Below are 16,730 nucleotides of genomic sequence, written 5' to 3' on the forward strand. Positions count from 1 at the left end.
GCAAATCAAAACAACCCTGAGATACCACCTCACACCAGTGAGACTAGCCAAGATCCAAAACTCAGATGACAGCAGATGCTGGCGAGGCTGCGGAGAAAGAGGAACATTTCTCCACTGTTGGTGGGGTTGCAAACTAATACAACCACTCTGGAAATCAGTCTGGTGATACCTCAGAAAATTGGATATAGTACTACCTGAAGACCCAGCTATTCCACTTCTGGGCATATACCCCAGAGACACTTTAATACACAACAAAGATATATGCACCACAATGTTCATAGCAGCTCTATTTATAATAGCCAGAAGCTGGAAAGAACCCAGATGTCCTTCAGAAGATGAATGGATACAAAAATTGTGGTACATTTACACAATGGAATACTACTCAGCCACCAGAAACAATGACTTAACCAAATTCTTAAGAAAATGGCTGCATCTAGAGAATATCATCCTGAGTAAGATAACCCAGTCACAAAAGAACAGACATAATATGCAGTCACTGATATTGGGATGCTAACCCCAGAGGCTTGCACTCCCCCAGAAACAACTCACAGACTGTATGAAGTCCAAGAAATAAAGAAAACAAAACAAAAAAAAATTTACAAAACAAGAAGACTTTGACTATTTCCATTTTGCATTTTGTTTTGCATGTACTTTAAGCTCATTGTAACTATTAGGTTTTCAATGCATACTGTCAAGCCTTTGAAAAAATCAAGTACTGACTAAAAAATATATTCATATAGTTTTATGAAAAAATTATTTTAAAATCTGAAAAAACAGTACTGACAAAAATGTATAATTTTAAGCAAAAAATGTTTAAAATCTGTACATTTATCTTTGTTTTGTAAAATAAAGTTGTTTTAAAAAAAGAAAAGAAAAAATATATATATAGTGTCATTTTATTTGCAAATAGGGATAGTTTGACTTCCTGTGCTTTTAATTTTCCTTTCCTTGCCTTATTGCTACAGCTGGTACTTTGATATATCCCTGTCTCGTTACTGACTTTAGTGGCACTGCTCAAGCTTCTCTCCATTTGGACGGTGTTAGTTATGGATTTCTCATACACAGCTTTAACTGTACTAGAATATATTTGGTTCCTTTGGCCATGCATTATCTAGGATCTTTATAAGAAAGCCATGTTAGATTTTGGAAAAGCCTTTTTGTGCATCTGTTGAGGGGATCATGTGACTTTTGTCTTTAAATTCATTTATATGGCTTATTACATTTACTGACCTGCATATGCTGAACCACCCATACATTCCAGAGATGAATTGATCATGGTATAAAAAAGTTTGAGGAGTATTGTGTATTCTATTTCAAAGTATTTTATTAAGTATTTTTGAGTCTGTGTTCATCTGGAATGGTGGCTTCTAATTTTCCCTTCTTTCTGTCTTTACCAACTTTGGATATTGGATTTTGGGAGTTTGGAAGTGTTCCTTCTGATTCTGAATGTTTAAACAATCTAACAATGAAGCTGGTGCACACCTTTAATCCCAGCACTCAGGAGGCAGACAGATTGTGAGTTTGAGGCCAGATGAGGACTATATGAATGTGTAGATTTAGTTATATCTGAGACTGAGGACCCCAGTTTGAGTTTCTAACACCATCAATGGCAACTAGATCCTGCAAAAGAAGATTAAATTTTAACCTGGCTAATGACAGTATGCCTTTACCATATGGGATGGAGAAAGAGGCAGAGAGAATAGAGGATGACATCACAGATGGCTTCACAGGCTTTCCCAGCATCCCACACTTTGAACAAGCTTCTCTAGCCAGTCTTAAGGCGAGAGGTTACACAGAAACCCAAGCCTGTGAGGACCAATCACTAATGCCTCTCCAAATGCCCCTCATTATGGAATCCAATGCTCTTGGAACATCCTAGGATGCTCAGCAATACCCACTTGTACTTGCTGAACCTGAGGACCAACCTTCATGACACTCCCTAGTGAACTCACAGAAAAAGAAGTCTTAAACAAACCCAGGGATTCGTTTTTTTTTCAAAAATCATGACACGTGACTTCACATTATTGCAAAACAGGCGTTTGGACATGTGTAAGTTTACTTCTACTATAACCCAATACTACACCTGTGTACTTCCCAACTTCAAATTAATTTAGGTTTGTTTAGAATGAAAAGTAAACCTCCTGAACTTGGGGGAGCAACTTGTTAGTATTTGGGGCAACTGATCTACAGAAGACGGTCCGTTTATGCCCCAACTCTAAAATCACCACCTAACATAGATGGAACATATTTGGAGAATGCACACCCTCTAGTGGTACAGGGTTGTACTACAATGATACAAGCATTTATATTAAATTTTGATTCAATATTGCTAACCTATCCAAGGGACAAAACGTCACAACCACCTCTTTTGTCGAGGCTAGGACAAACGTCATATATCTGATATAAAAAATTTATACTTACTCGGGAATTTCAGAGTTTTAATCGGGCAAATGGCAACATCCTGTGTATATCTAGTATTATATGGACAAATTTATGGTGTTTAAAAGCACCATAGTTTATCTTAACTAATGTCTGGAGCTGGGCTTCAAAACAACCTAGATAATACCAATTCGATCGTGAGCCTCAACAACAACAACTGTAAAATTTCACATGACATGACTATGGGATGAACTCAGATTATTCCCAAACTACATGAAAAAGAACCACAGTCTTTGCTGTATCCTCTGATATGTGGCTTTGGGTACTAACAAATTCAAATTTAGGTTACTCTGATTCTGTTCCACTAATAGTATGAGAATCATAATCTAACTAATTATATGATTATTTATAGATAGATAGATAGATAGATAGATAGATAGATAGATAGATAGATAGATAGATAGATGTCATCTATTTTCAGTTACAGTAAGCACCGCAGGTCACCTCAATAGGATTCAATAACTTTACTGCCTGCCATATGACAGCCTATAACAGGGCCTAAGGTACCTGCCGCACTGAAGGATACTGGTCAAACTTGCAAGCTTAGAAAGCATTTTCATGGAAGAGGATTCCCTCGTGGGAGCCTGAGCATTTCCTACCCACTTGGTGAGATGTCTGTTTACATGAGATTGTCATAACCTTACAATAGCATAATGTTATAAGGAATGTTTCTGTGGACAGACAAAGGAACATTTGAAAGGCAAATAACCTGCAAACATCTTAGTTGCCAAACATCTCTTGGCCATAGGTCCAAACAAGTTCTAGGAAATGGAAAAATATCTGTCGTTATATACTCTGACTTGTGTGGGTCACATGTGTACACATGTACAAGCGGAGACTCACATAGCACAACGCAGAAGGAAAAGGCCACAGGTCTCCATAGAAACAAAATCTTCAGAAACCTGCCTCTAAAACAGTTTTCAGCCTAGAATTTGCCCTTCTGCCCTCATTCGGCCGTGGGTTGGTGCTATCTGATGTCAATCAAGTCTAGGAGGGCGGGGCGGGCATGGTGGCAGTCACTTTGGTGAAAATATATTGGCTGAGAACCCGCCAATCAAGTTCACACAGTAAAGGGGCGGGCCTTAATATTCTCGCGAGCCTACACCCGGTATGCGACCTTTGTGTTGGAAAATGAGAGCGTGATTTCCAGCTTTTGGAAGCTCTGGTGGCCCTTACGAAACCACGAGTGCTGGAGATGCAGGAGCGCCATGGAGATGGTGAGCGACGGCCGCGAGGCTGCGCGGAGGGTTGGGTAGGCGGGGGTCTGCGCTCCGAGGGGCGCCGGGCCTGCTCGGCTCGCTCTAGGGCGGAGTTGGGCGGCTGCCAGGACTTAGCGTCCTCTGGCGCCCTGGAAGGGAGGAGCAGAGCAATCACTGACTTTGCTTCCAGTCCTTTCCCCTGCAGCGGCCTCTCTGTGTCTGCAGCCAGCAGACTGCTGGAGATGGCCTGAAGGAGCATCAGGAAAACCGTGGCGGAGGTTCCTCCGGGACAGCAGCTGGGCTCCCCGGGTCTTCCTCCGCACAGAGATTTCCCGTTTCCCCCCTTGCGCCCTGTGGATGTACCGGAAATAGGAGGTCAGATCTGAAACCCCTTCCCCAGCCTGCAAATATGTGTGCCATTCCCAAACAGTATCAATTGATGGGACACCATGGTGTATGTACTTCAATAAGACAGCTTTTGACATCCTTTTTTCCAGATAATGAATGACACTTTATTGTTGGTTTTTAAAGTTTTAGAATCGGTGTGTATTGATTATACATCCTAATGAGTTTCATTATGAGGTTTTCATACATGTATATGTATTTTGAACATATTCTCCCTCCCAATATAACCCCTCCCTCTTTCCTAGCTGTCGTAGGATAAACGAAAGTCTATCTTTTGGTAAACCGAGGCGCCATTAGGGTTATTTACAGAGGAGTTACTGACAGGAACCTGGGCATCTAATTAGTGGCAACATCGGACTAGAAAATAACTCTCAACGGCTGTTCACTGCCCACAAATCCTCAGGGAGGGGTGTGGCCTCACGCCCCCTCCCCCATGAAGTATTGTTAGGTCCAGTCTTTTTCTGTGCATTTAATCACATCTGCTTACATTTTGAGTATAAGGTCCATGTCATACATTGGCGATATCCTCAGGATGGCATATGGTAGAAATTTAATAGTGCCCCCTTTCAGCACCCTGGGGTTTTTCTTGGTTTTTTTTTTGTTTTTTTTTTTTTTTTTTTTTTTTTATTAAGTCTTTTGATTTTTGTATTTTTATCTTTTTGTCTTCCAAGCCGCAGATACCTTCCCACAATGTGTTTGGATTGCGTTTTCTCCTTACATGATGCCAGTGCTCTGTGCTTTGGTGAGGATGCCCTGAGCCCGGTAGACTCTGACCTAAGAAGCCCTTCTGTTTTATGCAGGTCTTGGCTACTAAGAGCAGTATTGAAGTCAGCCTGGTGGCGTAGCCATTTCTTCAACACTATGGCTTCAACCCCTTACTGACTGCTAGGTTTTATGGTCATTCTGCTTCGTGTTTTTAAAATCAGCGGCACTGAATTTATAGTTTATAAACAGTTCTGTGCCTAGATTTCCTTTTGAACACACCAATGGTTACTGGAATATTTTTTTTATTATTCTCCTCTCATATTACATCCCATGTGCAGTTTGCCCTCCCTCCTCTGCTTCCAGCCCGCCCCCATATTCCCTGTCTCCCAGACCCAGTCCTCCCTTGAGAAAAGAGCAGGCCTCCCAGGAATATCAACTGAACATGGCATCATAAGTTACAGTAAGACTAGGCACGTGTTCAAGGCTGGACCAAGGCAACCCAATAGGAGGAAAGGGGTCCCAAATGAGACAGACAGACCCTGCTCCCACAGACTCTGCTTCCACTGTTAGGAGTTCCACAAGAACAGCAAGCTACACTACCATAGCAAATATGCAGAGGACGTGTGTGTGTGTGTGTGTGTGTGTGTCAGACCTTTATAACTCCCTGATGTTCACATCAGACTTTGTGAGCCCCTCTGAGCTCTGATCATGGGACACTTACTCATAATGGTGGCATGGCACCTGTTTGCTGTGTATTGAGTCACATTAGACTCCATATCTTCAGGTAGCCACTGGTAGAATGCACTGTGAAATTTATTTGTGGAATAAACAGTGATTGGTGCTCCTTAGAGTTGTCGCCCATAGAAAACCTGCCCCTCCATTGAAGCCAGAAGATTCATGTGGATTTGGTTCCCCCATTCTCCCAGAGCCTAGAGGTTCAGGGTGCAGTCCAATGGGAGGTGTTAACTTGGATCCTTCACTACATAGACAAACTCTAGGAAGAATAGTTGGACTGGAGTCAAGAATTATGTCCAACTTGAGGAGAGGGCCTGGGGGTACCAGGTTCACACTCAGGCTTCCAGAGCCCATTGATGAGTGTGACACAGGAAAATGTAGAGCTCAAGGCATTTGTGGTCTGTGTGTGAGACTTATCTCAAAGCAATAAAGACACACCCTCACAGAGTTGGCAGTGAGCTGTGTGACCCAGTAGACTCAGCTGGGAGAGTGGTGGTAAATCCTTCAAATGTCCAGTGCAAGAGCTGACTTGACATATCAGGGGTCTGAGTCACCACGAGTGTGTCCTTGCTTCACTTCAACCCCAAAGCTTTTTATTTCAAAACCTGCGGACCTTGTCACATTTCTTTTCCTTGGCAGATATGAACAAAAGTGTAGTAACTCTAGTTAGGACACCATGATCAGAGTAAAACAGAAATTCCACTGAAGCTGGCTTTTAAAACCAGTGAGTTCATTGGGTTTGCCCCTAGGAACATGGGCAACTGCACAGCTGCTGTGCCGCTGAGAAGTCTTATCCCATAAAGTGTGTCCAAAACGTAGGCTGTATCTTGGCCTCCCACTGTAAATTAACCTTTTCACTCCTCACTCCTGCATTTTCTAGCATCTTTCATGGTCTTGTGCAACTGGGAGGAAGAGGATGAGGTAGGCAGAATCTCAGAATCAAGTCCCATGATGCTCCCATCTCATTCAGTCTCTTAGGGATGTGAGCAGCCGTGTTGTCTTTGTGATAGACCTAATGAATACCGTGTTTCTTTGCTCTGCTCACACCTGCTTGACCAAGGTTAACTTAGTCTTGGTTATCTCTGTCCTGTGTTATTAGTGGGAGAAATAATTGTGTAATACCACGAGGGAAAAGCTACATACCCTCTTCTCTGGCCTTCACCACTCACGTGGGCTTTACATGAGACATGTGGGCTCCAGGAGCTGTGGGCTTGCTCAGCAGCTCTCGAAGACTTTGGTAGCCTGCTGACTTGCGCTTCTCAGTTCAGGACTCTTGAATCCCTCCCTCAGCTTCATAACCATCATTCTGTGGCCTGGGGCTGATGTCAGAGAAAGACCTGACGGTTACCTGAGAGCAGCAGTCGAGAACTCACCAGCAAGGAAGGAGGGCACGGTGCTAAAGCAGAGGCTATTTGTCTGTAGGTGTATGATTCTGTAGGACTCCCTTCCTGGTTACATCTGTCTTTGTGAAATAGGGGTCTTAGCTGTCAGTTGTGTATGCAAACTGCATGTGTGTCATGTGTCATATATAAAGGGATTCTGTTGTCAGTGTAGCCACCATCTGAGCCATGCTCTGGTCTAGGTCCACAGGTCTGAAGAACTGAAGAAGCGCTGGTAAAATGTCTGTTTGCTGGAGAATTACCATGTCTGAGGGGATAGTCTTGATAGCCACTGTAGGAGCTGATGGGAGCTTTCTGAGTATCTCCTGCTTGTTCCGGTGAAGCCCTACAAAGTGAGCCCTCCCTGGGTCATGTGTGTCAGAAACATGAATGGTCACGTTTCCAAAACTGACTACTTGTGCCAGTTTTATTAGCTGCTACCAGGCAGTCTGATATTCTTTGACAATTGCCGTTAGCAGTTACAGATTCTTTTATTATAATATGCATTACTATTATAATTGTGTGTGTGTGTGTGTGCAAGAGGACAAGAGAGAGAGAATATCATATAGTGGCTACAGATGAGTTAAAGATTACAGAGTTCAAAGGGGCCTCACTGCAGCCAGAGATAAAAGGCTGATATATACCATACGGCCATTGCAGATAAGAGGTTAGCAGCCGTGGGTGGACATAGGAAACAGTTTCTTGCTGGTTCTTGTAGAAGATGAGGAATTCTTTCAGAGACCTCTACTACTCTGATAAAGCTGGAATTCTTTATCACAGAAAGGAGTTTCAGGATGAGCCAGTATGTACCAGACTCGGAGTTTGTTAGGCAGACATTATAACAAAGATTTGAGCATGAAGGTTAATAGAAACAGGTTCTCAGAAAGGAACAGATACACCCATGTGTGGATGTAGACTTCTTTATACTCTGTAATAATTTCCTTAGAGTAAACAATTATTTTTAAGATTTCAGTGCATTCTGAAGTTGCATCTCAGAAGAACTTAAATAGATCTTAGGCCAGTTCCCGTTATACACTGGATAACATGGCTTTTGGGGAATGCATGAATAATTAGTGTTTTTAATGCAAACGGCAATTAACAGTCTATTGTGAAGTTCTCAGAAAATATGTGGGAAAGAACTATGGCCATATTGGAGATTGGCTGTATATAGGTCCTAAGCATTGTTGATTGGTGTTTCGGTGTTTTATTAGAAATATCGATGTGTAGAAGGAACTTTGTCCCATAAAAGCAGATTTCGCAGCAGATCGTGTTCGGTTGTAATTTGTTTCTTATCTGAGTCGACATCAGGCAGACTCCAGGGTGAGAGGCTCCATTTGCCTTCATTGTTCCCTCAGTTTCCCCATCTCCCTGGCCTGGTCCAGCCTGAGATTTATGAACCGCTGGGGAAAACACAAGAGCCCTGCCATGGAGACACCAGAATCACTCACAAGAAAGACCATAGAAAATGAAGCCTAGGGAAAACCTGGGATTCCTTAATGATTCCTTGACACACACTGGGCAGTCGGGAGTCCTTATGGTGGATTCCAGGGGAGGGAGTGTTGTGCTGTCGACTGATCTAGATTTCTGATTAGTTCCCAGGTCTGGCTTCTCTGGTACAACTTTAATATGCTCACAGGTCACTGTAGTTTACTGTCTACCATATTAAATGATAGTTGATAGCCTTTTTATTGTAGGGTCAGTTACTAGGTTTTGCTTCGTGGTTGGTGCACAGAGGAGCCTCAGGAGTCATTTTGCTTTTTTCACTCAAAATGAAGCCACACAAGACAAGAAACTGGGAAGCCTCTATTTTACACACATTGTGACTTAGACCAGCTTGGTGTTCATACCTTGCCTCAAGACTACAGAAACCTCACTTCCTAAAGTAACAGGTCCTGTGGACCAACCCACCTCCTGATGATGTACATTATATACATTGCTTTAAGTAACTGGTTTGCTAGACTGTTCTATGCAGAGTCTTGTTTTCCCTCCCCTCCTCTTCCTCTTTTTAAAAGTGTTGTGTGTGTGTGTGTGTGTGTGTGTGTGTGTGTGTGTGTATGAGAGAGAGAGAGAGAGAGAGAGAGAGAGAGAGAGAGAGAGAGAGAGAGAGAGAGAGAGAGCTTGTTTGTTTGTTTTCATCTCCACAGTTGACACTGAGTACTTTGCAGAATATCCAATGGAAGATAGACCCACCTTCCCTCCACTCATGTTCTCATAGTCTCTTTCGGTGGTAATTCACAATGTTTCTGAAAAGCAGTGAAGGTGATTCGATCGCCACAAGTTTTTTCATTTACTTCTCAGCTTATTTTGCATTATTTGGGGTCTTTTATGAGAGTTTGTGACTAATATGGATAAGCATAAATAAGTAAATTTCAGCCTCCAAGAGCTTCATCTTTCGGGGAAAAGGTAAACATTTGATATGTGAGGATAAAAAGAGACCCTAGTGGTGTCTTTCTTCAGTGTCCACTGTTCTCCATCTTCTGAGATGGCGACTGAAGGTAATGCTGCATGGTGTAATGACATGTTCGTGATGAATTCTCATCATAGGTTTCACTTTAGAAAGGCAGAAAGGCCTTTGCTGGTCTCACTTTAAGAACAGTGGATGGTTTCACTACCAACCTTGAACTAAACATGTCATTTTCCAGTTGTATTTCATGTTTAGTTCTGAAACAAATCAACTAAGATGGTTTAAGATGTGTCTAGCCTTCTAAGAGACATTGTCATCTGCACAGTTCATGCGGTAGAACTGCTTAGTCAATTTATTATATTACCACAAAATGTTTACCTAAACTGTAAGCCTTTTGTACTGGGTCACATTCATAGCTGTCCTGACACTAAACGTGGTCCATGGACGGACCACACCTAGGGGCCACAAAAAGTATGGTCACAGAGAGTTTCTGGAAGGCCCTGCTTGTTCATGGGAAACACCGTGTGCAGGTCTTTTCCTTCTGTTTCTGTCAGCTTACCTGATAACACAGGCTGTTCGGAGTTGTATTTAAGACAAACGTGTTTGATGTTGTTGACGATGCCATTCCTGGTTTTCTTCCTAGTTGTCTGGGAGCTGACTGTAAGCCCTGTACATTTCCACAAATGATACATTGTTTATTGAATTATTTGTTATCACATAACAAATATTATATTCTATGAAAATGGTAGAATAACATAATTTTCATTTTGAGGAGTGAAAAATGTAAGTGCTTCAAATTTGTTTATTGTTCCAACACTGATTATTGTCACATTAAACTGTAGATATACCTAGGAAGCAAAAGTCTGACATTCAAGACCGCAAGCTCAAGAGAATCTCAGGGATGAAAGACTTAAAGAGATTATTAGGAGAATGTGTCTCTGGTTAGGGGTTGTGAAACCCCATTTTCAGAACTTGCAAAATTTGTTTCTCTATTTTTTCTTACTCCTAGTTAGTATGGTTTTGTTTGTTTCTTTGTTGTTTTACCTACTTCTTCTAATATGAAATAGACATCTTGCAGTAGATTTTCATTTTATTCCAACTCAATATCACATATACACAATTCTTTATCACTCTTACTTCTAGCCAAAGAAACAAAACAAATCTATTTTCAAGTATGTTCAAATTAGACTTTATACTGCAAGACAATTATTAAATGACCAAAAGGCTATGTACAGTTCTTATAGCTTGACATCCTCAAATACATTCTCAGTGACATTATATATACTTAAAATATTACAAAAAAACAAGTAACAGTCTTCCTTAAATATAATTCAGGTTTGCACTGTTGGCTTCTGTGGAGAGTTACAGGTGGCCTTGAATTTACGACATTCTTCCTCCACCTGCCAGCTGCCGGGGTTGAAAGTGTGAAGTGTGTGCCCACATCTGAATTAAGGATGCTGGGAGATCAATGTGTGTGTGTGTGTGTGTATGTGTGTGTGTGTGTGTGTGTGTGTGTGTGTGTGTGTGTTAGTTATAATCTGTCCTCAGGAGGAGGCCAGGGCTTATGTACTATGTGTCACTGGGAAATACACACAGCCATAGTGTATTGTTTTGGATTTATAGCTATATTTTTATTTTTTAGAGATAAAGTATAAATATTATTTGATCAGTTTTGTTTTGCTTCCTTTTTAATATATTTCCATTACTAGCCTCATTTGAAGACTGCTTGGAGTTTATTTTAGTTTTTTAACTTTACATTTCCATCTTAATTCTGGACCAGGTACAGACTAGGTTCTGGCTAGAGTGTAGATTTGACCATTTGCCATTTTTTGACAGAATAATGTAAGAGGAAAAAAAAAACCATATAAAATCATTCCCATGAAAAAATTATTCTAGCTGTACTTCCTGTTATAATAAGATGCATGATTACTTTAAAAATCAGATTGTACCTCATGGCTGTTAATAAACATCCCCTGGACAGCGTTACTACTGAGCTGTGTCCTCAGAAACTCTGACGTTGGTCCAGAACACCTGAATTAGAATCAGCATCCATCGAATTCACTCTGGCTCTCTCATCTCATTTCCTCTGCTGTATAGCAGATCATGTGCTCTGTTAGTTTATACAGTGCGTGTTTTGATGGTAATACTCTGTTGTGGATTGCCTGGTGCTGTTTGCATTTTGATGCTAACTCCGCTTCCCCAAGAGGGGCTGCTTGGGACAAGGAGTGAATGAAGTGACTTCATGTGAACCTTCTCCCCATTTTAACTTGTAAGTTAAATGCTAGAACTGGTGATTGGGCAGCAGAAGAGAGGTGGGGTGAAAACTAGAGGAAAAACAAATGAGGGGAGAAAGCATGTATTCATGGTAACTGAGTTGTGTTTTCCTTGCATGGGCTTATTTAGGTTGGAGATTTACCACAACAATGATCTGCCATCTTAAATGTCATATAATTGTAATATTTATATTTACTCAGGTAAGATGTGATGGAATATTAATGTGACATGAAAAGACCCTTGCTGAACAGTTTAAGTTTCCTGAATCATCCTCGTTCTGACTTTCTCTTGGGTGACACCAGAACTCTGACAGTACAGTATTTATTCGTGTTCATTTTTATTTCAGGAGAAGTTGACCTTCCACGATGTGGCCATTGACTTCTCTCCGGATGAGTGGGAATGCCTGGACCCTCCTCAGCAGAAGCTCTACAGGGATGTGATGGTAGAGAACTACAGAAACCTGGTCTCTGTGGGTGAGGACAGCACCCCTGCAGAGCTCCCAGCACACTGCCACCGTTCATGTCTTTCTTTCAAAATGTCTGCTGTAGACTGTTTTTCATGAGCACTACAAACTTGTGCTTTAAAGAACAGTTGTGGAGTCCTTGGCATACATAGAAGATGTTGCCATTGTCCTTTTCCTTCTAGAGATAATTGGAACAGTGCTATGGCATGTAACACTCTGATCTACACAGAGTCTAGTGTCTCTCTTCAGTTTTAACTTGACTGTACTTAGAAGTGAAGCTCATCATTTGCAAGTTGAAAATGTTGTCTTATATGTCTTTAGAGTCACGTTTGTACCGGTGTTCTGGAATCTTCTGCTGAGTCTCTTCTGTTAGCACAGTGCCGAGACACGCTCCTCCGTGGCTACAGGTGCAGCCGTAGTATGGCTCATGTCCTTCATTGGACAGCCGAGTCTTACAGTCTCCAAGTCATCTCTCTAGAAACACAAAAGAGACCAGAGACCGTGTAGAGTAGGTAGGAATGAGTGAAGCAGAGGACGCGGTGGGAGGGCATAGGTCCAGGAGCACTCTACAAGGTTGTGGGTTGTGTAATACTGTGCTGCATGCATACTCCAGATTGTCTTGTATCTGTTGTCGAGATGTCTTCATTTGGACATCACAGAATATGTGACACTCTTTGGTACCATTACAGGTTTTCTTACTTCCCTCTCATGGTTGGTGTCCATTATTTCATTATAGTCAGAATGACCTTAAGTACTCTCCTGTCTGTAGTCCAGGATGATGTTCGTTTGCATCTGTAAATTAATTCTTTATAGGATCCTGATTAGTCCTCTTGTCGAGTTTTGTTTTACAGTATTAAAAACAGGGATGCGAAATCAATATTATTCTGATACTTTGAAAATCTTACTTCAGTCCTCAGTGTTTGTCATATATTTGAGAAGTAGAGAGTGCCCTGTAATATTCTTATTACAATACACTCTTCTAGAAACTTGGCCATTTGCCTTTGTTATAGTTTCTATGGCTTTGATCAAGCACCATTACCAAAAGCAGCTTGGGGAGGGAAGGGTTTCCACATACAGTTCCACATTACAGTTTGCCACTGAGGGAAGTCAGAGCAAGAACTAACAAGAGCAGGCACAAGAGACAGGAGAGGCCCGTGCAGGGTCCCAGCTCCCTGGATTGCTCCTCGCCGGCTGCAGCCTTCACATACACTCCAGGACCAGCAGAGTGCTGGGCTCTCCCACATCCAGGATGAGACACTCCTGTGCTTACTCACAAGCCAGTCTTCCGGCTGTCTTCTCAGCTGAGGTTCCCTCAGAAGACTCTGGCTTCTGAATTTGTCGATGTGGTTCTTTCCTTTCGTTACAGTTTCTAACTTGAATTGTATCTCATTTGCACATGTCTTTTTTTTCTGAAAGTTTATTTTTCTATACTGTAATTATGGCCATTTCTGCTCTCTTTGGCCCCTTACTTCATGACTTTTAGCATACCTGAATCTTTACATCTAAAAGGGTCTCCTGTGATACAGCCTTTGTGTGTGTGTGTGTGTGTGTGTGTGTGTGTGTGTGTGTGTGTGTGTGCGCGCGCGCGCACGCGCGCGCACGCACTCGCGCACTAATAGCAAGGTAACCTCTCGTTCTCTTTTCCGGAATGTTTATGATAGCACAGCTGTTCTGTTTGGCGTGGGCTGACTGGGTGCTTGAGACGTGACTCCTTTAGCTCGTTCCCTGTGTCCTCCATCTTGCGTCTGGATTGCACTGCTTCTTTTGAGAGCTTTGTGGGGTCAGCGCAGAGCATCGTAGAGAGGCCACATCACTTTCACTGCTCTCAAATTACCTTTGTGACTTGTGAAGCATACAGTCTAATGCATGGGTCGTGTTTACTCCCTGTCTTTCAACATGTAACAATGAATTAAGGTGCTTAAATTCTGCTGTTTTTCTTCATCATATTCCTAGTTTTTTACCATTATTTCTTACTAAATTCATCACCTATTTTGTTTGCTTAGAACTGTTTATTTCTTTGTCCATATTTTCATTTTCTTGATTTGTGTGTTTTATCCATTGTCTTTCAGATGGTTGTTTCTCTGTGTGTAATTCATAAATTAGCTTTTGAATGATGACATTGCAGTATTTTTCATGTTTTTCCCACTCTGTATACTGTGTTAGCAGTCATTGAAATTTGTCCACTAAAGTATCAGCGACAGATTTGAATTTTCCTAATTAGCTATGCTGTATAGAGAAAAGAAGAGCTGTAGCTGACAAGAGTTGCTGTTCACTTCCTGATAGTGAGACTGCTTGGTTCTGTGCGTACTTGGGGTGCTGTGATTCCTTACCTAGTGGGGGGGCGCATTTTAATTTTGTCCTAAGGTACTTTGTTGTTATTTTGGTTTTTTTATTGGTGTTTTTTTGTTTGTTTGTTTCAGTGTGCTTTGGTTTGATTTGATTTGGGAATTTTTGCCGTTATTTTGATTGTTTGGTTTTGTTTTTAAGTTAACTTTCAACTTTTGTTACTATAATTCCTCCAGCTGTTTTAAACATGGAACTCCAGATGTTACAGTCAAGTGTAACTTCACATCACATGTATTTATAAACTATAATCACTACTGTCTATTAAATTAGTTTTTTTTTTTTTTTTAATTTCAGCTCTTTCTCATCATTGTACCCAGAACTTTTCACCAGAACAGATCCTGAACTATTTCTTCACAAAAGTGACTAATGGAAGTTGCGGCCTTAAGAGTTTATACTTACAGGAAGATTCTACAAACGTAGATGAGAATAAAGGAACAGCCTACCATGGTAGACATAAGCAACGTCTGAGCACAAGCAATGCCAAAGATGTCACTGACAACAGAGATCAAGAACAGAAAACAGCTCTGGAAAAAACACATGCTAGACCAGACACTTTTGATGAGCCATGTATCTATAACTATAAATATCCACAGGAAACTTTTCAGCATGACTTAACTTTGAAAGAAAGTTTGGAAGATCTGCTAGATGGATTAATGTTTCACCCAAATAATTCCATAGATAAAGAATTAAGAAACAGAGGACTGATCTCTAAAAGTAATCAAATTGAGACTTTCTATACTGAAAGATTCTTACTCTTCAGTCAGCAAATAGCAGTCTTCTGTGGCCAAAAGCAGAATTCTAATGACTCTGGGTTACCTGCTAGTGATCCATTGTTGTATAGTCAAAATCGAGATACAGATGTTTGGGAAACCCCTTACATGTATAAGGAAACTAGCAAAGCTTTTAGTAGTGGATCTTTACTAAATAATTGCAGTGATGTGATTATCTTAGAGAAATCTGGTCAGTGTAACAAAACACATAAGGACTTTGACCATTGCTCAGGTACCAACAAACATCAGTGTACTCTTCCAAAGAAGCTTTTCGATTGTGATGATTTCTTTACTCAATGTTCAAAACTTACTCTCCATCAGTGTAACTATGTTCAAGACAATTGTTACAAAAGTATAGATTGTGACACAATGTTTAAAAAAACATCAAATGTTACTAAGCATAGAATTAAGCATTCCCAGAAATCCTACAAATGTAATGAATGTGGCAAAGCCTTTAAATATTGCTCAAGTTACAGAAAACACAGCATAATTCACACAGGAGAGAAACCCTACAATTGTAAAGAATGTGGAAAATCCTTTACCCAGTGTGCAAGCCTTAAAAAACATCAGAGAATCCACACTGGAGAGAAACCCTACAAATGTGAAGAATGTGGCAGAAGCTTTAACCACTACTCAATTCTTGGTCAGCACCAGAGAATTCATACAGGAGAGAAACCCTACAAGTGTAAACAGTGTGGGAAATCCTTTACTCAGTGTTCAAGTCTTCAAAAACACCAAGTAATTCACACTGGAGAGAAGCCCTTCAGATGTGCAGAATGTGGCAAATCCTTTACCCAAAACTCAACCCTTAGTCAACACCAGAGAATTCATACTGGAGAGAAACCTTACAAATGTGAACAGTGTGGAAAGGCCTTTACCCAATGTTCAAGCCTTCGGAAACACCAGAGAATTCACACTGGAGAGAAACCCTACAAATGTGAAGAATGTGGCAGAGCCTTTAATTGCCGTTCATCTTTTACTAAACACAAGAGAATCCATACAGGAGAGAAACCTTATAAATGTAAAGACTGTGACAAAGCTTTTATCCACTGCACAAACCTTACTCAACACCAGAGAATCCATACAGGAGAGAAACCATACAAATGTAATGAGTGTGGAAGATGCTTTAGTCAGTGTTCAAACCTTAGAAAGCATGAGAGAATTCACACATGAGTAAAACTAACAAATGTAAAGAATCTAGTAAATCTTTTATCCATCGTCAAAAGTTTGTGTAATGTTCTATAATTCAAACTGGGGTGAGTCCTACAGAGGTGTGAATGTAACAGAGTCTGACAGTCACTTACAAATCACTCTCAAAACTAATGCTTCCTTGGGAGAAAACCTACGAATCTGAAAAATGCCAAATTCTTAAAGTTGTACTCCTTTACCAGACACCACAGAATTCACTTTAGAAAGAAACCCGCATGATTTTTTTAATGTGGGAAAAATGTAATGGCTGGCTATCTCTTACTAAACTTTGAGTTCACACATGAGATGAAAACTGGCAAATGTGCAGAACCAGACAGTTCCTCATAGTTCTTCGACTCTCACTAAACACAGAAATTCGCATCTGAGACAAACCCTGCGAGTGTAGAGAACCGGCAGTCCTGC

The 16,730-nt window shown here is 41.0% G+C and overlaps 1 protein-coding gene across 4 annotated transcripts; it reads left to right on the plus strand.

The window, feature by feature from the left end:
- The first annotated feature begins 3,550 nt into the window (after positions 1-3,550).
- On the plus strand, positions 3,551-16,387 carry LOC308433582 (uncharacterized protein). 4 transcript variants are annotated; one of them, XM_080933690.1, is made up of 4 exons: positions 3,602-3,656; positions 3,864-4,013; positions 11,887-11,982; positions 14,644-16,387. In XM_080933690.1, the coding sequence occupies exons 3-4, from the start codon at positions 11,940-11,942 to the stop codon at positions 16,290-16,292; spliced, it is 1,692 nt and encodes a 563-aa protein (XP_080789816.1). In that variant the 5' UTR covers positions 3,602-3,656; positions 3,864-4,013; positions 11,887-11,939; the 3' UTR covers positions 16,293-16,387. The 4 variants fall into 4 exon arrangements, with proteins under 4 accessions (XP_080789815.1, XP_080789814.1, XP_080789816.1 ...); XM_080933689.1 differs by lacking the exon at positions 3,864-4,013 and having other exon boundaries at positions 3,551-3,656; XM_080933688.1 differs by lacking the exon at positions 3,864-4,013 and having other exon boundaries at positions 3,557-3,656; positions 11,887-12,013.
- The last annotated feature ends 343 nt before the right edge of the window (positions 16,388-16,730 follow it).

This window comes from Micromys minutus, assembly GCF_963924665.1.
Source record: "Micromys minutus genome assembly, chromosome: 1".
NCBI lineage: Eukaryota > Metazoa > Chordata > Mammalia > Rodentia > Muridae > Micromys > Micromys minutus.

What these genes read in the sequence shown, in the direction of transcription:
- LOC308433582 (XM_080933688.1), top strand. An exon ending in CAGAAACCTGGTCTCTGTGG is followed by an intron (nt 12,014 to 14,643) that starts GTGAGGACAGCA and finishes TTTTAATTTCAG; the next exon opens with CTCTTTCTCATCATTGTACC.